Here is a 27786-nt window from a genome sequence, read left to right as displayed (position 1 = left end):
AGACCCAGGTTCGATTCCTCCGTCCCATCGGAGAGCCCGGCAAGCTACTGAGAGTATCCCACCCGCACGGCAGAGCCTGGCAAGCTCCCCGTATTGAGCTGTATTCAATATGCCAGAAACAGTAACAATAAGTCTCACAATGGAGACGTTACTGGTGCCCGCTCGAGCAAATCAATGAACAATGGGACAACAGTGCTACAGTGCTATTTTTATTAAAATATTGTGATTTACAAAGTTATTCATAATACAGTTGTTTCAGTCCATTCAGTGTCCCTCACATCTTTCTGAATTAATTCTCAATTAAAAACTACCTTGCTTCACTAAAGGGGGGAAAATAAAGTCATCAAAATTAAGTATTTTTTTTTGTATTTTCAGAGTTCAAAAATAAGCAGATTTTATTATACTTTTTTCTAAGAATGTAAATACATGTGGGAAACTGGTAAAAAAGAGTTTAAGTTCACGTAACTGAGTTTTAAATGAACTTAGTTTTGGTTTTGGGGGTACAGCAGTGGAGGTTCTGCTGGGGGTGCTTGGCATGGCGGGACCAAGGGGATCAAGATTTAGCTTCCCGAATGCAAGCGGGACCCCCACAGTCCGCCCCCATCCCGTGTTCTGTGCAGGGGATCAAAATTTAGCCTCCGAATGCAAAGCATGCCCTCCACCCGAGGAACTATTTTTTCCTAGCGTTGACCAAGTATTTGAAACAATTAAGACAAAACCCTGGACTTCCTGGAGGGACATCTCAAACTACAACAGTGGCACGCCAGGAGCAGCACGGCGGACTGGACGGGACGGGATGGAGAAGGCAGCCGACCCCGATGGACAGAACATGAACAGCTTCTTCCATACGAGGACCCAGTGGCTCCACAACACATTTCCACTGTCTTCTAAGTAAATGGTCTCTGATCATTCTGTTAGCAAGTTACTGGTAACAAGCAATATAAAATAAGTTACTGAGAGCCTGCTACGGGGGCAGGCTTCAAGGGCGGTTGGGAAAACTGGAGACAATAGTGAAGGGAAGGCGGAAGGTGGTGGGATTGGTGCTGGAGTACTCAGCGCCTGTAACAAACCATCACAAACAGCCTTGCAAACCAGTGCTTATGGAAAGGGGAAATTTTACACATGGTCTTACCCGTTCCACGTAAACGCCAAAATACACTAACACAGAATTGCTTTATAAGTGTGATGAATCACAGGCTGGACACGATCATTACCATGACAAGATCCAAGTATAAAATAAATTTAACACAATATACTTTAGATTCCAGAGTTGGAAAGGTTTATGTGTAAATGAAAATAGGCATTTTTTTAATATTGTACTAAATGGTTATAATTTTATTTACATTGGCCAATATCATATAGCAATCACTAACTGGCCCTTATTTATTTTCTGATCATTCTCTTTGCCATTTCTTAAAGTGGTGTTGCAATAAGCAATAGAAAGTAACTTTGCTATGTGCCGAAGGGGGCAGGTTGGGACTGGAGGGAAACTGGGGATGTTGGTGGAGGGAAGGTCACACCGTAACAACTGTACAGTGAACAACTTTGTAAATCAGTGTTTTCTTAAATAAAAATCAATAATAAAAACATTTAAAATGAAATGCCTCGGAACTGTGCTTCGCTACTCGGCCTTTCCCACCTTCCTGTGCACTGGGGCAGTGCGCGACCTGGCGCTCTGCTAGTAGCTCATTTCTGCTCGGTTTACTTTGGGGGCCACACCCAGAGGTGTTCAGGGGCAACTGCCTCACCCCTGCGTGATGTCTCCGCTGCCACACCCTCAAGACCCCCAAGACTTTTTGACTCAAAGACAGGACACCCAGCCACGAGCCTGCCAGTGACAGACGCTTCGGAACCATCACCGGCTAACAGTCATCAGGGACGACCAGAGACACAGAAGGACAGAACGACAACTGCAGACATACGTGGACGGGGCCCAACGTTTAGCCTAAAGGTCACGGTGGAAAGGCCGCGGGCTGCGGGCAGGGCGAGGACGGGGTGGACCTACCCTGCGGCCGTGAGCGGGGCTCTCCTGCGCGTCGGCAGCCTCTTCCTTCTCCTCCTCCGGCTTTTCCTCAGGATTGTCTGTTTCCTTTAAGACAGAGGCAGTATATACAGTTAGACTCGGGGGCTCTAAGAAAAATCAATTTGGTTTTTACCTCCCCTCGTAGCTAAACCTTCCAGAAACAATTTCTCGTGCCTTATGATACTCTGCACGAGAGGCGAGCGGTAACGTCATGCCAAGACTCCCGCTCTTCGGGCTGAACTAGGAAAGGAAGCGAGTGTGCTCCTGACACTGTGGAAACCGGAACCCCCACGAGCTCACCCACCTTCCCACGACTGAGATGCTCTACACCCCACAGCTCCGTGCTCTGCGCGATTACCTCGTTGTCACTGGCCACTGGGGCCTTCTCCGGGGCCTGTTCTGGCTGCTGGCCGCTGTCCTCCTCGGCCGCCTCGCTCTGCTGCTCCATCTCGAGCTCTTTCCGCCGTGCTTTCCTGCGCCGAGTCTCGGCGCCGACGGTGGGGAGGCTGGGAGGGGGCGGGAGGGGCGGGTCTGCAGCATTGGGGTTCCTCTTCTGGATAGGGCAGTTCCGGTTCCCCTTGTGACACGCACAGTCCACCTTGTAGTTACTGTCCCAAAGAGAGAGCACCGGCACCTGTGTCAGGACTCTGAAACCAGGCAACTCACCCATCTGCTCTCTGAAACACTCGCACAGCCATTTCCTCTCATCAGCTTATTTTTGTTTGCATTTCCCCCCTTTTGGTTAGTTTCCGGGTGTCATCTATTATTTTTTCAGCCCTACCCCGCAGTGCTTTGGGGGGGATGCTCTTGGGGGACCAAGGAATGCCTGGACTGGAATCTGAAATTCAGCAGGGAGGGCACTTGTCTGCCTCACACCCCACACTACACCCCACTCCACCGGGAGCGATCCCTGACCATCACCAGATATGCGGCAGCCCCCAAAACAGAATGAACAACCCGAAGAACTCGAAATAAATGTGGAATTCTGGCACGGAAAGATGCACTCTCGCCCCCGAGAGCTGTGCTCCAGCCCACGGCCTGGCGCTGCCTGTGGGGGGCCCGTGAACACTCTCGTGAGGTTTCTACAAACAACCAGGCCTCACCCACAACAACGGAAAGAAAGGCCCCCACGGAACTCAATTCTGTATTCACTAGGTTTAACAGATGACGAGCGTGAGAGTACGAAGTGTTAACACGTGAAGGAGTATGAGATATTGATGCTAAACATCAATTCAGCAAATAAACTTTTTTTTTTTTTGCACTTTTTGGGCCACACCCGGTGATGCTCAGGGGTTACTCCTGGCTCTGCACTCAGGAATTACTCCTGGTGGTGCTCAGGGGACCATATGGGATGCTGGGAATCGAACCCGGGTCGGCTGCGTGCAAGGCAAACGTACTACCTACTGTGCTATTGCTCCAGCCCCCTCAGCAAATAAACCATTTTGCCTAAAATGGCCCAGGGAGGAAAAAAAAAATCCATTTTTGAAACCCATTATAATTTAAGAATATTCGTGAGCTGGCACCTGTATTCTGCATTGCCATCCACATGTTAGAGGCTTGAATGGACATGAAGATTCTTTAGATTTGCATCCCATAGGGCCTCTGGCACAATGCTGTGTCCGTAACAGATACTTCTGCACTTCCAGGAGTATCGTGATCATACTCTTGACCATTCTTACTATAGAGGCATAAAAGCCAAAACAAACAAACAGAATCTAGTGCTAAGTAGTACCGTGGTATGTGCCTGTCTCTAAAACCCGTGCCCGGAGTGAGTAACCCTGACTATCCCTCCAGATCAGGTAAGCAGAACATGTGTCACTCAGCAAAAAGATTACATTTAAAAAAAAAAAAAAAAAAAGAAGAAGAAGGGAATTGGCAAGGGACAAACGCAGAGGCGTGGGAGAGCCCGCCAGCTTCCTGGCCTTACCAGTTACTGTACTCATAATCAAAGGCGATGGTGACCTCGGCGTCCTTGGTGATGGCGGACACAGCATAGATGCAAAGGTGGATCATCCCGTCGGCAATCATGTGTCGCACCTGCGTGGACAAGACTTGTGGTTGGTGACAAGTCACAAAGCCTGGGAGGGCACCCCTGCCCCATGGGGCTTCCCCCCACTGCGCTCGGGAGCCTATTATTTAAGCTCTGTTTCATCGGCAATTACTTAATGGCTTGAAAACTTCTTGAAAGAGATGGGAGAAACCTCGAGATGTTAGAAATCAGGTGAGACTAATGGTCTACGGCTTATTTTCCACTGTGCACGAGAACACAAATCCCTCAGCCTGTGAGGAGCCCCCCTGGGTTTCTCCCTGCACTTGATGTGGGCGAGGATCCCGCAGGCACTGACGAGCTTGTGGCGTGCCCGGGCTCTCCGGAACATGCCTCCCGAAAGGACTGAGGCTAATGCTAATCTGTGCTAATGACCCCCTGCCCATCCCACGGAACTTCTTCCCAGTGACCCCACTGACTACTGTCTGACCGGCGAGCCTGGTGCTGCCCTGTCTTCTCCAGAGCGAAGCCACTCTGCTGCCATGCTGTGTTAGAACATCCCTCGTTTTACTAGCAACAGGGTGTCATAACTACTACACACAGACATTAATCCTGGTGAGGTTTTCTTTCTTTTCCTTTTTTCTGGGGGGGTTTTGGGGCCACACCTGGTGACGTACAGGGGACCCTCTGGAGAGCCGGGGAATGGAACCCGGGCCGGCCACGAGCAAGGCAAGTGTGCAAGTACCTTACCCACTGCACTAGCTCTCCAACCCCCGGGTGAAGGTTTCAAACTGCTTCTGAAGTGGGCCTTGTCCCCTGGTGGTTCCACCTGAGGTTGCACCCGAAATCTCACCTCTGCGTTTGGCGTGCACGACCTCCTGATGAAGCGAGCATCGTTACCGAAAGTGCGTGCGTCCACACACATCTCGACACCATTGAATTTTGAGTAGAAGAGCACAAAGGGGTACGGTCTAGGGACAAATGAAAATTCCTGTAATTCTCAACACAAACAAAAAGGCCACCCCACGCCCCCAAACACGAAGCATATGCTGGCAGAGCCCAGCACCCAGGCCCGCCTGCTTTGACCAGAGCGAAGCACTAAATGAGGGGCTTCCCCGGGCAAGGAGCCAGCACCGTGGAGATGCACCCGCAGGCGCCAGGAGCGACAGGCCCCGGCGCCCCAGCCCTCTGCAGGACAGCCGGGCAGTGATCTTCTTACTTTTTGAAGAAATGCCCGTTGACCTCGAACTGCTGCCGCAGCATGACCTTCCCGCGGTACTCGATGATGAGCGTGTCCAGGGCCAGGTCGCGGGCGGCCCTCAGGATCTTCCGGTGCTTCTGAACGCGAGTGACTCTTCCCAGCTGGAGCTGCAGCAACCAGGCTCACGTTAGACGGCCGCAGCGGCACCCGAGCGCGCCCCCGGGCCTCTGTGAACCCAGGAAAGCGCGCCGAGACTCTGGGCTTTACTTATAACAACCCTTATAATAGCTCAAACACTGCAAGTTTTTATAATTTGATCAAAGTTCATTTTTTTTAGAAAACACGTTCCATTTCGCGAATCTGCCACCCACCAGAAAAAAATCAAAGATGTAATTACGATCGTAGGCATCTTTACATTTAAAGTAAAGGTGAAACAGATTAAAAAATCATTCAAATTAATTTTTTTGCTCTGTTTCTGTGCCACACCCGGCGGTGCTCAGGGCTGACTCCTGGTGGGCTCAGGGGACCACACAGGATGCTGGAGATGGAATGCAGGTTAGCTACCCGCAAGGCAAATCCCTACCCCGCTGTTCCCTATCTCCACCCCCTCATCTTAATTATTAAGGAATTACTCTATTGAGATAGTATGTAAGTTTCGATTCCAACTCATCTATTTTATTTATTTATTTATTTTTTGGGCAAGGGTGGTGGGGGTTACTTGTTTGTATTGGGCCACCGCTGGCTGTGCTTGGGGACCATCTGTGGTAGCAGGGATCACATCAGAGCCAACGGCATCCAAGGCAAACTCTTTACCTCTAAACCATACCTCTGCCCAAGGTATATATATTTTTAATTTTCTTTTTGGGTCACACCCAGCAATGCATAGGAGTTACTCCTGGCTCTGTACACAGGTGGTGCTTGGGGGACCCTATGGGATGCTGGGAATTGAACCTGGGTCGACCACATGCAAGGCAAACACCCTACCCACTGTGCTATCACTCCAGCTCCCGCTATTTTTCAATGAACAAAATTTTATAACATACATACAGATAGCTTCCGGTTAACATGATCTCTTTTTAGCTAAAGATGATCAGTAACCAAGCTAATTTGCTGGCCCAATTATTTGAAAGAAATTCCGTAATATGCTCTCTTCCTTAAAAATCCCAACTACTTACTGGAGTCTGTAAAACTTTGGACCCTTACCTGCATTTGGGAACCAATAACAGTATTATTACAGGCCAACTCAGTCTTATTAATGGTGTCTAAAATAGCAGGCTTGCCCACAAACTCCTTGCTCGAGTGGAGGTGCTGCTCCAGGGCGTTCTGCACGTCCGCACTGTACTGATTGGCGAAAGCTTCTTCATACTCATCAGTCCACAGTCTTATCCGATTCTCCCATCCCTCAGTTGTATTCTCATCTAAGTTCTGGGCTTCGGAAGGAGAACTCTGCGGACAGCAAGGGTCAGCGGGTCAGGAGAAAGTGCGACCGGGCAGCAGAGGATGGGGACGGGCGGGGCCGCCAGCCAGGCCTCTCACCAGCGAGCGGAGGCCCGGGTCACTGTCTCAGCGAGCTCAGTCTCCTCATTTAGCAAGAGAGAAACTCATCTGAGCCAGCACAAGGCTGTAACTTTGATTTTATGACCATCTTTAAATCAAAAACATTTTGTTCATAACCAAAAAAAAAAAAAGGACAGCAGGGTTTTCTTAAGTAGAAAATGGCAGGGACTGAAAACGCCCGTCACTTCAGTCCAGCCCACAGTGGGTCACTGTTATCAATCTCAAAGAGAATGTTTTTCTTCGTGGGTGGTTTATTCTTTTCATTATACAATTAATATACATGCACCTCCAACATCCATGTGACCGCAATAAAGAATCTCATTTCTCAAAGACAAATTCATCATTTTGGAATGTATCTTTTTAGCCTTCTATCCTCGGTGTGAGGGAAGGAGGGTGGCTGGCGGAGAACTTGCCGAGGAGCTAGGCTGACCCGGTGCGAGCAGGGAGGCAGGAGGAGGGCGTCTCAGCCGCATCACCCCAGAGTGACGGGGCCTGTGTGGCAGACCAGCTCGAGTGCGACACAAACGGGTTCTCTTCTGAGGACTTACGGGGCAATCAGAGAGCAAACACAGAATGGGACAATGTCATGCCGGTGACGAACAGAAGACAGACACCGTGATACCAAAACCACTTGCGAGTTCACGGATGACACATTAACTTTACAAAAACAGGTCAAATAAAATTAAGTATATGCTCCATAAATGATCCAGAAAGCACGGCTGGCCTCTACCAACTGCTTTGAGTCACCACTTTTCATTTGTTTGTTTTGGGGCCACACCTGGCAATGCCCAGGGATTACTCCTGGCGGCACTCAGGGGAGCACATGAGTTGCCAAGAAATGGAACGTGGGTCGACTGCACAAGGCAAATGCCCTCCCTACCCACTAAACTATCACTCCTGACTGCAGTCCACCATCCTTAACCCCGGGGGAAAAAAAGACCACCTCCATGGTTTTCTACAGCCCTCACCATATCCTTCCAAAAAACCAAACCCCAGAGAAATGCAGACTTGAGACCCACATACTAGGACACCCCTAGGTTCAGACATCCCTCTGACCACTTCACACGGTCTGTGTGAAACAATACACGGCAGCGTGGCAAGAGCACACCAGTCAGGACTCCTGACGACGTCCGTCTCCCGTGGCTGTTTCTGCTCACTGAAGACACCGCTTCAGCCACGCTTGGAGCAGTGGCTCGAGTACCCAGGCACATCTGCGGATACTGGGTCATACCTTATTATCATACCTACGTGTGCGTGTACGTGACAGCGGCAGCTGATGGCTATTCCAGTAGGCTGCCAAAGAGCTCCCAAAGAAAGATAGTCCCGTCCCCAGCATTAAGCTATTGGGTTCAAAATCTCAGCATGATGAGGCCAGCAAGCCTCCCGCGGGAAAGCCTCTGAGGCCCACCCTAGACGCTTCCACCTGGCCGCTCCAGGTTCTTACAGAGAAAGAGAGTTCTGAGTACCAAACTCGTGGCTTAGAACTGTGGTAGAGACTATTATTTTTTACGGTCTAGCATTTTTTGTTTTGTTTTTTTGCTTTTTGGGTCTCACCCAGCGATGCTCAGGGGACCATACGGGATGCCGGGGATTGAACTCAGGTTGGCCACGTGCAAGGCAAACGCCCTTCCCCGCTGTGCTATCGCTGTGGCCCCATACCGTCTAGTTTTAAATATGATCCAATGCGTTATCCGTTAATAAGTGAAAGCTGACTAATAGTTGCGATTTGCATATAGTTTTTCTGGGAGAGCCTGTCCACGGCTTTCCAAAGGTGGGAAGTTCCAGTCACAAGCCCATCCAAGAAAAAGGGCTCATCAGCTGGGATTAGGCCTCTGCCTGCCCAACAGGTACTTAAGATCACTGCTAAGAAATGAAATAAAGAGGCATCAGAACATACACTCCTTACAGCAGGCCAGACAGAGTCAAGAAATATGCTGTGTTCTAAAATGTCCTAGCATTTGGGGTTCTCTCTAATAAACATAAATGTACCCCTATTAATAATACTAATTTTCACTGAACGATTTTTTTTTGGGGGGGCGGCTTGTTGGGTCACACCCGGCCATGCTCAGGACTTACTCCTGGCTCTGCACTCAGAAATCACTCCTGATGGTGCTCAGGGGATGATATGGGAAGCCGGGGATTAAACCTGGGTCAGCTGCGTGCAAGGCAAACGCCCTGCCCGCTGTACTACTGCTCCGACTCCTCACTGAAAGACTTAAATGTTTATATCATATAACAGGGAAGATCCTGCTAGATACACACATATTTAGAGGCCTGGTATTTAATAGAATTAAACAAGGTTTTAATTCTAATTAAATGCGCTGAAGCCACAAGCAATGACTGAAGGTATGCTATCCCCTACATACAAGGATGAGGAAAGACAAGTCAGGGATCTCTGGGACCTTTTCTTCCTTTCCTTCTTTTTAGTGGAGGGAGGGGGTGTTGTGGGGACCACATGGGATGCTGGCCACCCAATCAGGTCTGCTGCGTGCAAGGCAAGCGCCCTCCACAGAACGATTACTCAGTCCCCGGTCTCTTTGTCTCTTTTAATCACCAAGCACCTGAAAGTCTTTCCGGTTTTTTTTTTTGTTTCTTGGGTCCCACCCGGCAGTGCTCAGGGGAGCATCTGAGCACCAGGGACGGAGCCTGGGCCTGCCCAGAGCCAGGCAAGCGCCCTGCCGCTGTCTACGGCTCTGGTCCCCTGAAAGGCTTTTAGCCACTTGTGTGGTTTGAAGAATTTTCAAAAGCACATAATTTCTTTATTCTTTCACTAGCCAAAAATCATGTTTCACAAGTGCTTTCATTAGATAAACAAAGAAAAGGAACACGTGAGCAGCACCCGGGCCGACTCTAGGGCAAGCTGCCGGGACTGAGAGCAGCTCCATGGGCACTGCAGGGCGAGTCACCCTGACCCCACAGCTGGAGACCCCCCCCCCCCCGGGCACTGAATCCCACCTGGCACCCAAAGATGCTGGTCACAGAAACGTGCCACGTCTGTCTCCTTGATAGACTGGTAAACACACTGATTTCACAGGAAAAGCAGCGGCTGAGGAACGGGCAGCAGAGGGCTGATTACCGAGAGGGCACTCGCAGAACGGCCAAGGAAAGCGGCTTTAAAGAAAGGGTGAGAAGTTCTAGGAAAACCTGAACGACAACAAGGACAGCTCCAGGAGAGCCAGGCCGGAGAGGAGCACAGCAGGAGGCGCGTCTGCCCTGCGTGCAGCCGAATGACTTTCGGTCCCCAGCACCAGATCCGGTGCCGGGAGCACTGCCAAGAGCGAGCCCTGAGTACAGCGGAGTGTGGGGAGGAGGGCAGTGAGGAGAGAGAAGTCAAGAGAAAAAGAAGAGCCCGAGACTCCCAGGCCACCGCTGCCAGGAATGATGCTGAAGAAAATGCACGCGAGAAAACGCAGTGAAACACAGAACAGACACACAGCGCGGGAACAGTGGCCCTGAGCTCCCCGCCAAGGGCAGCCGGGCCCTCTGGGAACGCCCCACAAGGAAGACGAGAACAAAGCAGAGCGAACCCGAGACGAGAACACCGGGAAGGCCAGAGCTCGCGTTCTAGTCTCTGTCCCTTGGGCGACCCGACAACAGAACTCGCCACACGGAAGCCGAGTAGCGGGAATTCAACTGTCACGTGATGCAGCCGGGCTTCTGACCGCCACCCCACGGCCACGCACCCTGCTCGGAGAGGGCTCTGCCGCGCCATGTTCACTGCCACTCTGCAGGAGCTGGAGCCACCCGAGCACCGAGCAGGGCTGCACACTCGGGCTGCGGCGACAGACGAAGGCACGAACCTGCCGGCGCACGGACGGGACAGGGGATCAAGGCGAGGGGGTCCGGCAGAAGGAGAGGGGCACGCTGGAAGGCTCCGTCTCCTCTGCACTGGGTCGGAGGGAACATGGTGGGGAGTGACCAACTCGGGAGGTACAGGGACAGGCCTGGTTTTCCGCGGGAAGGCGAAGGCGGGCTGGAAGTGGGGGGCAGGGGAGAACCAGCCCGTGGACAGGCCAGCGGGCACCACCACACCCGAAGGCACCGCCAGCAGGCACAGAAAGGAACAGGAAAGTCTCGACGGCTCAACAATTCCCAATTTTGGGGTTTGGCAGAATACAAAGGACACTCCCCTTCACACACCTGGGGGCAACCGCGCTGCTTCCCTGGCAGCGAGAAAGGGTTCCTCGAAACTCCCGCTGAGAACACAGCGGGGCAGCACAGCGCCACGAAGCAGAGGCTACTCAAGACAGGCCTTTCGGCGTTTTTGGGGAAACAAGGGGAAAAAATAATCACTCGATGACGTGAGACAGGAATGTGACAGAAGAGAAGAGTGCCAGACTGTGTGTGGGCTGAGGAGCTGGGGAGCCGCTGCGGGGACGGCCGGGGGTCTACACTCTGGTGGCGTCCGTGCCACAGGGGCCCGGGGGTCCGCCCAGCGCCAGGAGGAGCCGAGATCCGTATGCGAGCTCAAACAGCAAGACCCGGCGCCCCTCGGCCGAGCCGCAGACGCCTCACACCCGACACGCGCGCATCTCTCTTCTCCGTACCTTGATTTTCTTCGTCTTTGCTGCTGCGCGACCCTTTTCTGGACTCTTTTTCCGCTTCTTGGGTTTGGTTCTTCTAACGGTTAGGGTGATGCTTGTCGGCGTGTGCTGTGTTGCTGTGTACAACACCGTGGAGGGAGAAAGCTCCTCATCCCAGCTCTCGGTTGCGCTGCTATCCCCACCTGGAAGGGTGCGGGCCAGAGCTCACGGGGTGGAAGGGGAACGACAGAGAGCCCCAGACCCGGGAAGCTGTGAGTGCTGCTCTCAGCGCTGGCTTGAGGCGGGGGTCTGTGGCGGCCCCGGCCTTGGGCAGAGAGCCCCGCCCGGCCCTGCACCGCCCCGGTGTGGGACAAGGCAGCTGGACCTGAAGGTGTTCCCAAGCTGCTTCAACCATCACGGGGCCCAAGAAAAAAAAGGTGGTTTCGGCCACGCTCGGCCCGGGACCAGCGAGAACGACATGAGGTCCCGAGTTGACTGCGGGGAGGAGAGACCGGGCGGAGGGGCGCGGGAGAGGGTCACCCGTCAGCGTGGGCCCGGCGCGGCGCTCACCTGATATGTTGTCCTGCTTCCGCCGGTGGAGTCTAATAACCTTCCCCCTGCTCATTCCCCTGGAGAGGGAAAAGAAACTCGCACAGTCCTCGGGGCAGTGCGCGGCGCGGCTCGGCACGGCAGGCGGGGAGAAGCGGCTCTGCAGACACTACCCCCTTCCTCCCGCCCCCAGAGGCTGCCAGGACCTTCCGGCTCATCTCAAATTCAATAGCTTTAACATCAATCTCTCATTCCTTGCTGTCAGCAATTCTCACCTAGTGCAGAGAATTCGCGCCAAGGAGCACTAAGGAATCATCTACATTAACAAACACAAGAGAGAAGACTTTGAGCTGCGCCTCCCCTACCGCAAGGAGCCCAGCGCCCAGACTGGCTTCCGGGCGGGGCGCGCGCTCACCTGCACTTGTCACAGCTGAGGAGGAAGCCATCCTGAGAAAGACCACAAGGACACCAGGTGGGAACGGTCTCTCCTCCAGAGGTCGGGCTATCTCCGCAGCGCTCCTCCACGGGCGACGGCAGGCCATTCAGGTCCGAGCGGGGGATGATCGTCTGGACAGGGGGAGAAGCAGGAGGTGTCGGAGGAGGAGGGGCTCCGTAAGTATGATCCTGAAAATAAGATTTTTTAAATCAACAGTGTCCAAACACGGGCCCCTCTCTCCCCCGAAAGTAAGGTCCACGTGGGAAGAAAGAAGAAAGCGGTACCCTTCGTTTTGGGGGGCTTCAACCAGGAAAGTGATAAAACGAAAGGCCCAGGTCAACTGGGGCATAAAACAAGAACAATGATGCAGGGCTGGACGTCCGCTGGAGCCCAGAAGTGCGAAAGGGGCAACTTCGTCATGCTGCAGGCGCACATTCCGAGAGAGTCCCGCTGCGTGGGGACGGCCACGCCGCAGGAAGCTGGCTGCGGGGAGAGACGCGGAGGCTACTCACAGCGTAAGGCAGTCCTCGGCACCCATGCCTCTGAGTGGTCCCATAGTTAGGAGTGGAATACACGCTCTTCTCATTAACTGCTGGACTAGCTTCCACAGATTCAGGGCTGCACAAAGGCGAAAAGCAACGCATGATAGCATAACACCTAATCTCCCGGGCCGCAGAGACTCAACCTCCCACTCTAGACCCGCCTCTTGCCACACCACCAGCCACTAGAATTTAAAAAAAAAAGAAAAAAATAAATAAAAAAAATAAAAAAAAATAAAAAAGGACTCAGTGAGGCAATCCGCTCAAGGGCTAAGCCTGGAACTAACAGGGCAGTGCTGTTCCGCGTGCACCGGCCGTGACAGGAAGCCGGGAGAGGCAGCTGTCCCCAGGCAGGCAGCTGGGAGACAAGGTGTCCCTAACGACAAACACAGACGTACCAGCTGAGCGGGGAGCTTCCCCTAGAGGAGCCACTGTGGGCTGCTTTAGACTCAGAGCTATTCTTCTTAATTGGATCGCTTAATACTTCCATGAAACCTCACATGACATGTGCAGGGAGGGGGGTGATGAGGGTGCCTTCCGTACCGCCCCGGGGACCAGGCCCTCTTCCATTCACTACCAAGACTGGAAGCCCTGAAGAGAGTACAGGTAAAAACAACGGCATCTTATATTTATCAGACCGCTCATCTTGAACCCCCAAACACCATCCAAAACTTAAGAGCAATTATTTCTTATCTGCAACTGACATGCAAGCACATCACGGAAACATTTAACAGCCGCGTGGTGACTCCTTAGGGAATCAAAATGGAAGTGCACCCAGAAGTTCTTAGTCTAGTGACATGTTCCAGCAGCGGAGCGGGCTGCCATTCGGAAAGACCCATCGTTTACTTGTCAGGTGCTTTTCAGACACAGATCCTTCTAGACAGGCCTCTGTGTGCACGCACACACTCACTGTCTCTGCATCTGCAACCACTAAATACGGCACGTATAGTGCCTCACTTTCACGGAAGCGGGAGCTGAGGTGGTGAGGTAACATGCCTGCAGGACTCGAAACAGTGTCTGACTCCAAACACTGCCTTTTCCTCGATCCCTAAAATCTTTGGAAAGCAAAGTAACATCCTACCTTTTAGATCATACACACATACACAAAACACAAGTAGCAAAGAACAAAAACCAAATATTGGGGTTAGAAAAAGACCTTCAACTCTTAACTGCTACCTGGTTATTAGCTTTTGGGGAGTGAAAGATAATTAGAGAATGTACTTGTGTAACTCTGCAGAACTGAGCTGAATAATGGATTATCTGTCACTGGAATGAATCAGAACAGAGACTCACACACTAGGAACGCCCCAAACAAGCTTAAACCCCCGTAGAATGGGAGGCTCTTCCAGGGAACCAAGATCAGTCTGCCTGCATGACCCTTTCCCGGTGTGGGATACAGTCTTGGGACTTGGCAGGAATCTATCAAGTCTCAAGTCCGCATTTCAGTGCGATACGGTCAGCTGAGAAGCAAAGGGAAACGCCCAGATACGCACCCAACTCACCCAGCTCTACGCTCCAACACTGTATGGAGGGTCTGATTAGTAACAGCAAAGGGAGTTTCTAGGTGAAGAAGAGCTTAGACATAGGAGAGTATTCTCTTGTTAGTGAAGTGCATGCACTTTATTATTTAGGCGTATTTGCAAGATGGGAATTGGGGTAGGGTTGGGGAACATCAAGAATGCGGGTCAGTATTCTTGAGCAAAAGATGACACGCTAACTGAGAGTCAATCAGCGTGGAGTCTTAGCAAACAGGTGGGGTTTCCTAGATAAACCAAAGGCAAACAAGTATCAATAAAATGAAGGCAGAATTTAGTTTCTGTGGTGGACAGTGAAAATGAAGCAATTAACTTTTCTACAACATTGTTATTCACTGGATTAACGAGCATTGCAAAGAGCTACACATACTTTAATGAAGAGATTTTGCACCACTGAACACCTGGGTGAAATATGACAAGTCTCTATTAGAAATGTTTTTGGGGGCACCAGGAAAAAGGAAAAAGTTGCATGAAAATACGAGATGGTCATGTGGGCTGTATCTTACCCATCTCCAAACTGGCTAAATAGGCACATACGCACGGCACGTGCAACTCTAGGGAATAAAAATAAAATGCCTACTGGGGATGTTAACCGGCCACCCCACTGCACAGAACACGGCGTTTCCTCTCCAGCAATGTGAGCCGAGCACTGAAACTGCAGCTCATGTTTTGATGAGAAAACGGCAATATCCATTTCAGTTACTGATTAAACAGTTAAACGTGAAAAGATGAACTATCGGGTTTCCTAAGATGTTCTATGACATACACATTGGCTCCGATCCGTATTTCTGGGTGTGGGTTAGATTCTGCAGTGCTGCATCTTTGCATTAGTCGACTGCTTTACGCAACCGTGTTTGAGTGTCTCTTCTCCAGTGTCAGAAGGGCCAGCTGGGCCCATACACAGAGACAAGCCGAGCTCACAACAGTTCTACCCCATCACCTCTGCTCCAAGGGGAATATGAAACAACCTAACAGAAAAGACCTGCAATTTAAGGCAGAACCGTAAGTTCCAAAGAATTACTTGTCTCTACTGTTTCTACACCAAGAGATTTACCTAGAGACGCACAGAACGTGCAGAATGCATATGGCTGCCATCAGATTGAAAAGCCCCGAGCGGACTTCAGTGGAGTCTGGACTCCAAAGCGGGGCTACTCCGAGTGTCAAGAGTCCTCTCTGCCTGGCAGCCGGATTTGCAGGATCCAAATCATTAATACAGCAGAATGTACATATAATGGGTCCAGCATCGGCCTGCGCTTTAGAAAGGTTACAGAACTATGTAACCAGAGTTTTGGCCATAGCTAATAGCATTCTAGTCTGAAAACTATGGAAGCAAATATTTCCAGGAAACAGAAATAGTGCAGTCAAGATTTTAGTCCAAAAGTACTTTCTGTTTCTGCCATTACTTCTGGACTTCCTAGCAACATTTATGAGCATTGTGGGGGGAAAATAAATACCAGTTTTAATAATTACTCACTGCTTTTGGTTCATTTCTTATTTAACAATCCAAACTCACTGATTTCATCTCTGTTCTCACAACTGTTAATGCTGTTTAGCTATACAGTTTGCTCTGAATCCGTACAGGAGTAAGTGGCTGGCTTTATAACAGTTCATCAGCATCACACAAAAACCACCTACTAATGCAACATGATTTTTAAGTACTTTACTGGGGAAATAATTGCAAGATTTTAAATCTCAGCTTTTGGTAAAATCAAATCTCTTTGACATGCAGAAAAAAAGGAGGGGGGGAGAGAGAGAAAGAGAGAGAGAGAGAGAGAGAGAGAGAGAGAGAGAGAGAGAAAGAGAGAGAGAGAGAGAGAGAGGACAGAGAGAGGGGGTGGGGAAGGAAGAAGAGACTAAACAAACCAACAAGAAACAAACAGGGTGAAAAAGCCCTGTAAGGAAATCAACCCCCCTCTCCCACCCCTGCCCCCCTTCCCCTTTTCATAGGGGAATTAAGACCCCCGAGCTGCTTTTCATCCTGGACTACCCCAGAGCAGACTGTACATTGCTTCTGGGGGTAGTTTCAGCCTTCCTCTTTAGGGAAGCCAGTAAATATTCATGACACCCTAGGTGGTTTTGTGAAGAAATACACGTTCTATAATAACATTTTTGGTTTTAAGGTAGAAAACCACTCAATCAGGGATGCAAGTAAACCCCAAACTCTGGTACAGATGTTTCGCTTTGCTGCCGGGGGAGGAATCCCCCAGGGACTGAAACCGTCAAGAGAAACGGGAATCCGAGCGACACCCACCTCACTCAAGAAGTGGCTGTGGGATCAAGAGTCTGAACTGGACCTGAACATATTCAAAACACCAGGATCTCTCCAGCCCAGACCCTAATCCCTGGTCCTGCCTGGGATAGACTTGGCTTCCGGGGGACGCTGCCCCCTAGGCCCCTTGGGTCTCTGTCGCTGGACTCTCACATCCTGCTGTGGTGCCACTTCGTCTTGAAAGGTGGGGGGCTTCCACTTCCTTTCTGTAAGCAAGGAAGATCGGGTACAAGGGAGGTAAAAGGACAAGAGGGGAGGGGGGTCTGTGAGCAGGGGGGTCTTGGGCAACTTAAAGGAGAAGGGACACAAAGACTCAAAGGGTCACAACCGTGAATGATATATAAAGTTCCATAATGAAGGCCTACCTTCATTTGCATTTCGCATTTAAATTCTTCAAGAATTGAGAGTCTATTTTAGGGATTGGGCTTTTCGACAAACTCTGAATTCCTAAAGCTGCTCTTAGCTGAAAAAAAAGTTTGGTACCACTGATTTTGAAGGTCCTCTTTCTAGGCAATGAGCATCATAAAAAACATGACATCGCTTTCCACCCCCCGCCGTGTCAGAAAGGCTAAGCAACTGCCCCGTTACGTTACTGTTACTCTAGGACAAGGAAGATACGTAGGAAGAGGCCTTCAGGGAAAATCAGCTCCAGGGAACTTAGCTACATCCACGTGACAGCAGGCAGGGGACCTACTTCACCCGAGGCTCCCCCCACCCGTCAAAAGTAAGTGTCATCCCTACTCGGTGAATTTAAATCTGATTCAGTCAGCAATCCCGCCCTGCACATTCCTCTCCTTCCAGACCCCTTTTCCCTCCAGCTTCTGGGGTGGGGGAAGGGAAAGGGCAATGTGATTTCCAGCAGACTGGGCTTAGAAAACAGTCCCTCCGTTTCCCCTCCGAGGCCCCCGAGAGCCGTGTCCACGGGTCGGAAGCAGCACTTACTCGGATCCAGCAGCCATATCTGAGTAGGGTGTGTCTGGTGTGGTGACTCCCAGAGGGACCGCAATGCTCATGACGTCCAGCACGGCAGAGTGGGGATTACGGGGTCCAACTACTGGAGACTGGCCACTCTGGGAGTGGGGGCGAGCTGCACAGTCTCAGCCAACATGTTATGGACATGAGGAATCCTGCCAGGGAAGAGGAAGACACCCGGTGACAGGCTGTTCTCGACAGGTTCTCCGTGTGGCCGGGGACGGGGCTCTGGCAGAAGAGAAGATGCCTCACGCGTGCGAGGCTGAGTTTGATCCCGGTGCTCCACTGGGGTGATCCCACCCCATAAATAATCTCCCCCCAAACGCGACAAGTATTTTCCCATCTTCGAACGGGTCCTTTATTGGGGGGTGGGCGGGGGCACGCCTGGCGCTGCTCAGGACCTCTCCTGGCAGGTCCGGGAGACCAAACGGTGCCAGAGATCAAACGGGGACCGGCCACATGCAAGGCAAACGCCCTACCTGTATTGCTCCGGTTCCTGAACAGGGTTTGAAAAATAAACGGGAGCTACACACGGCTCTCAGGTCATTATATGCTTAACGTTTAATAATTACGCTCATTATTCATTTCTACTTAAATATTTCTTCTTTGCGGTAACGGGAAAGTAATATAGAGTTCTCAAGGTTATGCCTAAATGTATTTCCCACAATCTACAGCGGCTCAAACAAAATTTCCTACGACTTAACTTAGAAAGTTTTAAGATATAAGACCGCTACCAGACTCCAGCTGCCCCCCACAAGGAAGCCACATACGCCCGACATGTCACCTCCTCTCCTGTCTCCCCAGTAAGGAAAGGCAGGAAGAGCGGTGAGCAGCGCCGTGTAGCTGAATCCCTTTTCTTTGGTGATGGAAGGATCAAAGCCAGGGTCTCACATACGACAGGCGACTGCTCTGGCTTGAGCAGAGTTCAGTGTCCCGAGTACAGAGGTCACGGTGCACGCCTGGCAATTCTAGAACACGGGCTCGATCCCTCGCACAAGGCCTCCCAAACCCCAGGGTGCAGCCCTGAAGACCTCTCGCCGTTTGCCAGGTGGATCCTGCTGCACCGGAGCACCAGCGGGCACCCTCAGATGGAAACTGCAGTCGAACCAGAGCAATCCCTGGGTCCCCAGAGCACCGGGGGGAGACCTCCACCCACCAATCAAAGGCCAACCCAACAGGTCAAGGTGTTCTCCATTTCAACGTAAAGTTAGAGGTCAATCTTTCAGGTCAATCTTTTACCTGGTTCCGTAGCCCTGCTCCTGACTACCGTCATTTATCATACAACATTTTGATATGAGTATCTGGTACTAGGGAATACTGGATTAGTGTACTCTGCGGGCACTAGTCACTGAATAAAGACTTCTCAAAGAGCAGTTTCACGACAAAGGTAATAGAAGTTTTGTAAAGGGGCTGGAGCGACAGCTAGAACAGTGGCTGGCCTGAGTTTGATCCAATGACACCAAGGATGGTTCCCTTAGAACCACCAGTAGCGACCCCTGCGCACAAGGGGAAGCTTGGTGAGGAGTGCAATGAGGACACCCTGAGGTGATGACCACAGGCAGGAGAACTTTGCATGAGTACTGAGGTGAGCACTGAACCAGCAGAATTTTGAAACAGACACTTTTATTCAAGTGCAGAAAGTAGAAGTAGGGCTGAGAGAGCACAGCAGATAAGGTGCTTGCCCTGCAGCCACCTCCCCTGGGTTCGAGCCCCAGAACTATGTATGTTCCTTGAGCCCCAGCAGGAGTGATCTGGGAGCACAAAGCTAGGAGGAAGCCGTGAGCACTGCTGGGCTGATGCCCCCTTCCCTGACAAAGCTGCTGTAAAATGAACAAACACGAAGGAATGATGTAGACAAAATTTTTGCATGTTTTTATATGGTATATAGTCAGTATGACTGTTAAAAAAATCAATTAAGTTTCAATTAAAAAGACTTTAAAAATAATCCACCAATGATATATTCATTTAAGACAACACCAAAGAAGGTTAAGGATTGTTTAAACTCAAAATATCAGATGTAGCCAACAGCGAACAGTGAGTGAGTCCAGGGGATTAGCACCAGTTTATGAATGAAAGAGTCAGTTACAGGGCGGGGGGATGGCTCGGCCTGTCCAGCCTACGGGAACTTTTAGGCGGTAGACAACGTGAGATGCTTTCATCGGATTTTGGAGAAGTCAATTCTTGAGCACCAGAAGGAGGCAAAGACGGGAAAGGACGCGCAGCGGGCCTTCACCATGCGGCCAGGTGTCCCGAGTCTGTTCAGCCAGAGGCCACACTGCGAGGCTCACACAGACGTGAAAACGGGGCGAGTCCTCCCGTCTCTGGCTCCCGCCCAGTCCGGAAAGGAGAATGACTAACACTGCCTTTCTGCCTCGGGCCCAGGTTACATGTCAGTGTTGCTTTCCCGAACCATATTTCCAAACAGAGATCTGGCAGTTTATCTTCCAACTCTCTGAAACTGAAATGAAATCTACAAAAGAAAAATACTTATCAAATAAACAAAAAAAAAGTACAGTAAAAAATACTGTCCCCCCACCCCAACACACACCTGGCGATGTTCAGGGGTTACCCCGGCTCTACACTCAGGAATCACTCCTGGCAGTGCTCAAGGCACATCATGGGATGCCGGGGATCGAACTCAGGTTGGCTGTGTACAAGGCGAACACTTTACCCACAGTACTATGAGACATGTATTGACATCTCTCTCTCTAGTACTAGCCGTGCTGCACAGCACACACTGAAAAGGAAAAGAAATTCCCAAACAAAACAGAAACACGAACTCCAGTTCAGGAGCAGGCCCCTCCGCCCGCCGACTGACCAGCGTTCCAAGTCCTCGGCCACAGCTGTCATTTCCCCACAAACAGGTTTCGAGATGAGGACGAGGGACAGCAAGAGCACAGCGCGGGCCGAGAGTATAGGGCGCCTGCCTGCTTACAGCTGACCGGGGCTCAAGCCCAGCACCCCAGATGGTTCCCCGAGCCCTCTAGGAGTGACCCCTGGGAGCAGCCCTCTTAGTAAGCCTGAGCACGGCTGGGTGTGGTCCAAAAGCCAAAAAGAGAACTTACAAACTTAAGCTGCTAGTTCTTATTTTTCTCTGACTAATCTTAAAAAGACAATTAAAACAAAAATTACTTTATGTAACATCTTCATAATAATGATTAAAAGCCTAACAAAATTGACTCAAGCTATTTTTACAAGGCCAGGGCCAGAAAGATGGTTCGACGGGCTGAGTCTGAGCACATGCCTCGCAGGCAGGAGGGACCCCGGCCAGGTATGGAACACACACACACACACACACACCACACACACACACACACACACACACACACACACACACACACACACACACACACACACACACACACACACACACACGGGAATGCTCACAGAGGCTAAGGTGCCTTCACCCGGGCATGGCCGCCGTTCCCGGAGCACCCCAGGACTGAGCCCCGGGGACAGCTGGGTGTGGTACCCTCCCACACAACACATTTACAGTATTGACTCAAAAGATGATAACAAAATCAAATTTCTTATGTAACTCTGAAAACAATCCTTTCTCTGAAGGAATTATGTAGCACTGCGGAACATTGATCTGTTACGTTAAATGAAGAACTTTAAAGGATAGTCTATATTCAGTATTTTCTTCTTCCTGAGGGGGACACAGCAGACAGTGCTCAGATGTATATATAAGCCACGCCAGCGTGTGCAAAGCCTTACCCACTGTACTCTCCCCCCACCCCTCCTGCAGTATTTTTCTCCTAAGTATACGAGCCTTATGAATTAAGACAAATCGACTATAATTTATCAGACAGCAAAGGGAGGAGCCTGGAGCGGGCACCCACCATCAACAGGTGGGAGTGTCAGACACTCGGGTAAAGGGGCCTGTCTCTTCCTATCACAAACATGGCGGAGGAATTTCCACCTTATCCTCTGCTCTAATTCCAATGCCCAGAACAGCGCCAAGGACACGGTGGGTGTTTGAGGAGTATTGGTAGAGAATTATCTCAACACATGACTTTAACTCATTAAAGGGCAAAACGTTCAAGCGATTTTAAGAATTTGGCTCAGTCAGGTTTTTGTAAACCTCTGAACATGAAGTTCCCCCCAAATTATCTGCCAGTAGCTCTGAAGACCTAGGAAAAGTTGAGACATAGTCAGTACAGCGGAAAGTAACATTCATGGACACAAAGAATAGAGTTCTACAGAAAGAACTGGGAAAGAGAAACTTTCTTTCATTTCCCTGCAGGCTTCTTGGCCTTCCTACAGCCTCAGACTCCATCCTCAGGAAGGCCAGGCCCTCCAGGAACCAAGATGATCCTTATTTGACTTAAGAAGGGCAAACGCCTCATTATGCGGCTGGGCAATCTGCTTCACTTCAAATTAGAATGTCCACCCCCAAGGCATTCTTCATTTGCACTCTTTCACGAATGCAGGCCTTCTACCCAAACATCAAAATTCCTCAGACAAGTCAGACAAGGACACCATACAAGCTCAGGGTCGGAGAAAGAGAAGAGCAGGTAGGTGCTTGCTCTGCACACTGCTGACCTGGGCTCGAGCCTTAGCATCTCCAGGGGTTCCCCTAGCCCCCCAGGAGTAATTCCTGAGCACAGAGCAGGAGTAAGCCCTGAGCACTGCTAGGCGTGCCCCCACCCCAACAAAGTACAAGTTAGTATTATTCTTTTCTCCTCCCTCCCATTGTCCCCTCTTGGAGGCACTCTAGTCCTTTCATCTCTACGGGAAACTAATGCCAAAGGAAGTGAACTCCGTACCAGAAGCACGTGGGCACGTGTGAACTCTGAAACCAGAACCATAAAGGCGAGAGAGAGAGAGAGAGAGAGAGAGAGAGAGAGAGAGAGAGAGAGAGAGAGAGAGAGAGAGAGAGAGAGAGAGAGAGAGAGAGAGAGAGAGAGAGAGAGAGAGAGAGAGAGAGAGAGAGAAAAAAAAACAGCAGCTGTTGAGTAAGGCACTTGCTTTGCACACAGCTGACCCTGGTTTGGATCCTTCAACGCAGGATCCCTGAACACAAAGCCAGCAGTAAGACCCGAGCATCACTGAGTGTGCCCAAAAACCAAAAATCAAACCCCAAACACCACAACACCTCAAACAAAACCCACCCAGGGCCATGATAGTGCAGGGGGAGGAAGGTGTTTCTGCAGAGTGGGGAGAAAGATCTGACACGGCCAGGTGGGGCCCCTCAAACAAAAGAAACCGAAAAGGTAACACTATTTGGGGCTAGGGTGGTACACCCAGTGGGTAGGGTGGTAGGACGCTGGCCTTGCACGTGACTGACCTAGGTCCAATCCCAGCAGCCCTTATGGTCCCTGAGCCTGCCAGGAGTAATTCCCAAGTGCAGAGCCAGGAGGAACCCCCGAGCAGTGCTGGGTTAACCAAAAAAAAAAAAAAAAGAAAGTTCACACTACTTGTAACCCCCCCCCCCCACACACACACACACTCTTTCGTGCACAAAATAAACAGGAACGGAAGGATGAAAGTCCCTGGCACGTGTTTGGGCCCCCAGTACTGCTTAGAGTTATCCTCAGCACAGAGCTGGGAACAGAAGACCCCTCCCTCAAGTAAGACCCAAAGCCAAACAAAAAGGAACCATAAAAGCCTCTTAAAGAGAAGGGGAAACAGGTGATGAGCCAGGAACAGTGCAATTCACCAGTGCCCGGTGAGGTATCAATACCTAAAGTGCTAACATATATGAGAGAAACTAATCTGGGGGATCCCTGCTACTAAGAGAGATAAAATACACGTTACATCGCTCTTTTGATGGAATTCCAACTTAACAAAAACCAGAAAATAAGACGTTCTTTAGAAACTTTTAAACAAGCCTTCTTATAATTGTTATAAACAGAAAAGGTGTTGAGGTGGAGGAGCCAGCGTGGCAGGCGGGGACTGGCCTTGCACGTGGCCCACTCAGGTCCCACCCCTGGCATCCCATATGGTCCCCTCAGCACTGCCAGGAGTAGCCCCCTGGCAGTGCTAAGGCTGGAGCACCACTGGCTGGAGCCCCTCTCCCCCTCAAAAACAACCCCCAAAAGAAAAGAAAATGTATAGAAAAGAGTAGGAAGAATAAGAAGGGAGAAAAAAAGCTACGAGGCAGGAGATTTCTTTAGCAACAAAAAATTGTGAGAGGGAAATTTTATATATATATATGTATATATATATATATATCACGCAGGAAGAAAAATGTATCAGAATTTCACTTGAATATCAATTTGAGCATTTCCAGAATAACCAACCCAAATCTACAGGAACATAAGTACTTGGACTCAGAAGCAGAACCAGCCTGTCTCCTAGTGCAGGGTACGCTCTGGAGAAGCCACCATCTACATACAGTTTCTAGGGAAAAAAGCTGTTCAATAGAACATGCCAGAAATGGTTTATAATTACCCGTCTTTTTAATTGGGTTCAAAATAGTTTCTGTATGCGTCAGTCTGACAGTCTCCCCTCTATGTGACTTGCACAAACCCATGTGATTTGTCTGGTCACTCCAGAGAACAGACAGAAAGTGTTTCTAGAACAATTCCAGCGGAGACTTGGGGAAAAGAAATTGCATCAGCCAGGTGAGCCGGAAGCAGCTGGGAGTCAAGCGGCTACGGAACAGCCAATCCCATGAAAGACTCGGAACAAGTGGGCCTCAGAGAGGCCGGGCAGGGAGGGGGCAGAGGGCCGGGCGCTGCACCGAGGCTGCGGATCTTGGCCTCTCTCCCAGGAATGACGCAACCCCGATGCACAAGATCGCTGCCGAGGAACGGCTGCCACCAGCCTCTGCGGCAGCCACTGGGCCAGGGCGCCCCGGCTCCGCCTCAGCTTCGGCCCCGGACAGAACATGGAAGCCGACACGCGTTTACACACGAGTCAACACACCGTTTTCTCAAAGTATTTCTTCTCCTCACTTTCTGGCAGCCATCAAGAAGTCTGAGTACAACTACAGCATTTTTATAAATGTAATTTCTCATTCATAGGAGCTGTAAGATGTGTGCATTAGAAGTGTCTTACTTGTACGTATGAGTGTACAAACCAGAACATTCATGAACTCAGGCTCAGAAAGGGCCAACTTGGAAATGAGCCGAAACACGCTAAAAGCAGCAAGCAAGGGGGGCCGGCACGGGAAGCAAGGCTTGCCCTGCTGGGCCCGGTGCGGGCCCCCACAGCACCCCCGTGCCCACCCGACAGGCACGGAGCAGACAACGGAGATCCATCTCACTTAGACCATCAGCAGAGGTCACCACACTTGGCAAGGGCAACAAAGCGATTCCAGAACTTCTAAGGTTGATCATTATTTCTGTCATATTAGTCACAACTTCCTATTTTAGGGTCTAACTTAAAATACCCTCGATTGAAAGCTCCTCCTTGGATTTCTCTCCTGCCAGGCGCTCCCCGCCCCAGCCGGGGGGATGGGGAAGCTCACATACTGTCACAACCTCAGGTTTTTCTGCTGTTATTGTTTTGATTTGGGGGGCCAAGCACACAAGTGCTCAGGGCTTATTTCTGGCCCTGCTGAGGGATCATCCCGGTGGCTCTCGAAGACCATATGAAGCTGTAAGAGTCCATCTAGGCTTGGGTTCGATTCTAAGTAAGGCAAGCACCTCATCTGCGCACTGCCTCTCCAGCTGGATTCTGCATTTCTCCCCTCGCTCCCACAAGACTGAATTCAAGGCTCTGCACATAATAAAGCCCAGTTTCCAAATACCAACTGGTCAGAAGCCATTACCCGAATTTCTTCCTTAACTGGATCCACAAAACACAGGCATCTAGAGGCATATTCTGACATTAGTATTTTAGCCCCATAGTATTCCTATATTGAAACGATCAAATAATGAAAATTAAGTAAGAAACAGTATCTGTGTAACTCAGAAGCAAAAACCCCCACAAATTTATCTTAGTAAAAAAAAAAAAATTTCAACTAGAATTAAAAGAAAATAACCATTAACATTCAACTTTTGCACCTGATTATTCGAAATCTATTATACAGTGAATTTATTCATTTGGGGCCTCACCTGGCTGTGCTCAGGGTTGACTCCTGACACTGAGCTCAGTGATCACCGCTGACGGGGCTTGGACGACCACACGTGGTGCCAGGGATTGAACCCGGGTCCTTCCCTATTGTACTATCTTTCCAGCCCCTGAATGTATTCTTAAATGCTTCTCTATTTAAATTTCCTTTTTCTGAGTCTCAGTAATAGGGAGAGATAAGTAAGGCACTTGCCTTGGACGTGCCACATGAATCCCCTGCACCGCAAAACATCCCCTAAAGTCTAGGACTGACTCCTGAGCACTACCTGGTGAGACCTGCAAACCAGCCCAAACAACAACAAAGAACAAATTAAAATGCAACAAAGGCTCATATGCATTTTATTTGCCCAACTGACTTCTTTGAGAACTAATGTGGCTGCTGCATAATACCTGATCTTTCATCTCCACCCTAAACTGAAGCATCAAGTGAAACTGGTATGTGCGGAAAGAGAGTCCCCTGACTTGGGAAAAGACAAGATACAGGAGGAAAAACAGAAAGCTTTGGGAAGTTGAAGGTCTAGCCTACAACTAAGTCTGGTGACCCCTGGGGTAGGGGAAATCACTTTTAAAATAAGCTCGTAATTATCCAAGCAAAATCTCTGCTCCATATTTCTATTAAATCCCGGAACTGAGGCCCGAGAGACAGTACCTGGGGGAGGGCAACTCGCCCTGCACGCAGTGAGCTGGGTTTGACTCCAGCACCACACCCCCCCCCCCGGGGGCCTGCTGGGAGAGATTTCTGCACCGCCAGGTATGGCCCCCAAAAGCAAACAAAAATATCCTGAAACCGGCTTTGGAAATCGCTGCCAAGTCCCGGTTTCTCATGCGGACAACAGAAAGAACACCCATCCTGCTGACTCACGGCCCGCAGGCGCTGGCAGATGCAGCAAACAGAGTAAGTGGTTTTCTGGAACCTTTAAATATGCGAGAAGTAGAAGGAGCTATTTTAGCCTGAATATGGCTTACATTCATTTTCCTTTCCTCCAACAGTGTATTTTAACTCTGCTACAGTAACCAATGTGAGAAGTGGCGATGGAGGACACAGGGAGGGCTAATCGGGAGATAGTGATGGGCCCTGGCAGAAACAAGGGGCCGTTCTTGACCATGCCGAGACCCAGGCTAAGATCCTGGGAACCTAGGCAGCAGGAGTCTGACAAAGGGCCGAGAAGAGGTTCAAGTGAAGAGGAGCCAGAGGCTGGGGGTGGGGGTGGAAGCAGAAAGAAGAAGGGGGGGTGGGGGGAGAAGGAGAGGGAGGGAGGAAGGAGGGAGGGATAGCGCGCACAGCAGGGGGGCACTTGCCTCAACAGCAGCTCTCAGGCCCGACCCTGGCTCCCCACAGGCCCCCAGCGCAGCAGCGGCTCCCGGGCTGGAGACAGGAGTAAGCCCTGAGCACTGCTGGGTGTTGCCCAAGAAGCAAACAGAACTCTGCGAGGAAGGACCAGAAAGGGCGCGCTGAGTCCTCTGGATCCAAGGTCAGCTCTCCCGGTGGCAACAATGGCCATGGGGGGAGGGGCTGGGCGTGGCACTGGAAACCCAGGCCTATAAATGCTCTCAATTTACTGGAGACTTCATTAAAATCCAGGAATTTTTAAAATCCAATGTTAGCCCCCAAATTAAAAAAAATATATTGTTCTGGAAGGGGGTCACAGCCAGTGGTGCTCAGGGCTCACTCCCGGGAGCCGGGCGTCAAACTGGCAAGCACCCTACTACTCACCGTGCCATCTCTCTAGCCCCTAGCTCTGCAAAACCTTTTCATCCCATAACAAATGTCATCAGACATACTAAATTGCACTTATAAGTGCCAGGGTGAGTCATACTCAAATAAAAACAAAGTATTACAAATTTGCGAGTGAGGAAAAAAAAACAACAACAAAGAAGCACTTTACTGACAACTCATTCAAGACACTCCGGGTATCAGGGGTCTCAGGCGCACTGGCCCAGCTCTAAGGAAGGTTTTAGGCTTTAAGGAAAAATCAAGTTGACGCCAGCAAAGAACTTGGAGGGCCATCTCTCCCAAGGACATCGCTTTCAAGAACAACATTCTTCAGACTTCCTTTCTCTTCTGGTTTCTGGAGCACACCCAGTCATGCTCAGAGGTTACTCCTGGTTGCGCACTCAGGAATTACTCCTGGTGGTGCTCAGGCGATCTAAGGGGTGATGGGATTGAAGCTGA

The 27786-nt window shown here is 50.4% G+C and overlaps 1 protein-coding gene across 14 annotated transcripts in view; it reads right to left on the bottom strand.

The window, feature by feature from the left end:
- SETD5 (SET domain containing 5) overlaps positions 1-27786 on the bottom strand; it is an 83667-nt gene that overhangs the window by 28551 nt on the left and 27330 nt on the right. For 2 of the 14 annotated variants that reach the window (XM_055134785.1, XM_055134793.1), the window contains exons 1-14: positions 17562-17701; positions 16985-17082; positions 16602-16825; positions 13214-13406; positions 12789-12894; positions 12256-12464; positions 11862-11920; positions 11316-11494; positions 6415-6657; positions 5230-5378; positions 4864-4981; positions 3951-4060; positions 2382-2631; positions 2006-2089 (exon numbers count right to left, since the gene is read on the bottom strand). In XM_055134785.1, coding sequence (XP_054990760.1) covers positions 2006-2089; positions 2382-2631; positions 3951-4060; positions 4864-4981; positions 5230-5378; positions 6415-6657; positions 11316-11494; positions 11862-11920; positions 12256-12464; positions 12789-12894; positions 13214-13305 — 1599 coding nt within the window. In that variant the 5' untranslated portion in view covers positions 13306-13406; positions 16602-16825; positions 16985-17082; positions 17562-17701. Of the gene's footprint in view, positions 1-2005; positions 2090-2381; positions 2632-3950; positions 4061-4863; positions 4982-5229; positions 5379-6414; positions 6658-11315; positions 11495-11861; positions 11921-12115; positions 12157-12255; positions 12465-12788; positions 13147-13213; positions 14232-16601; positions 16826-16984; positions 17083-17561; positions 17747-27786 lie in introns of those variants that run through there. The other 12 variants (XM_055134791.1, XM_055134796.1, XM_055134790.1 and 9 more) reach the window with 9 other exon arrangements.

The sequence above is a fragment of the Sorex araneus genome, chromosome 4 (assembly GCF_027595985.1).
Source record: "Sorex araneus isolate mSorAra2 chromosome 4, mSorAra2.pri, whole genome shotgun sequence".
Taxonomy (NCBI): Eukaryota; Metazoa; Chordata; class Mammalia; order Eulipotyphla; family Soricidae; genus Sorex; species Sorex araneus.
The sequence above is the reverse complement of the archived record's forward strand: the minus strand, read 5'-3'. Positions and strand labels throughout refer to the sequence as shown.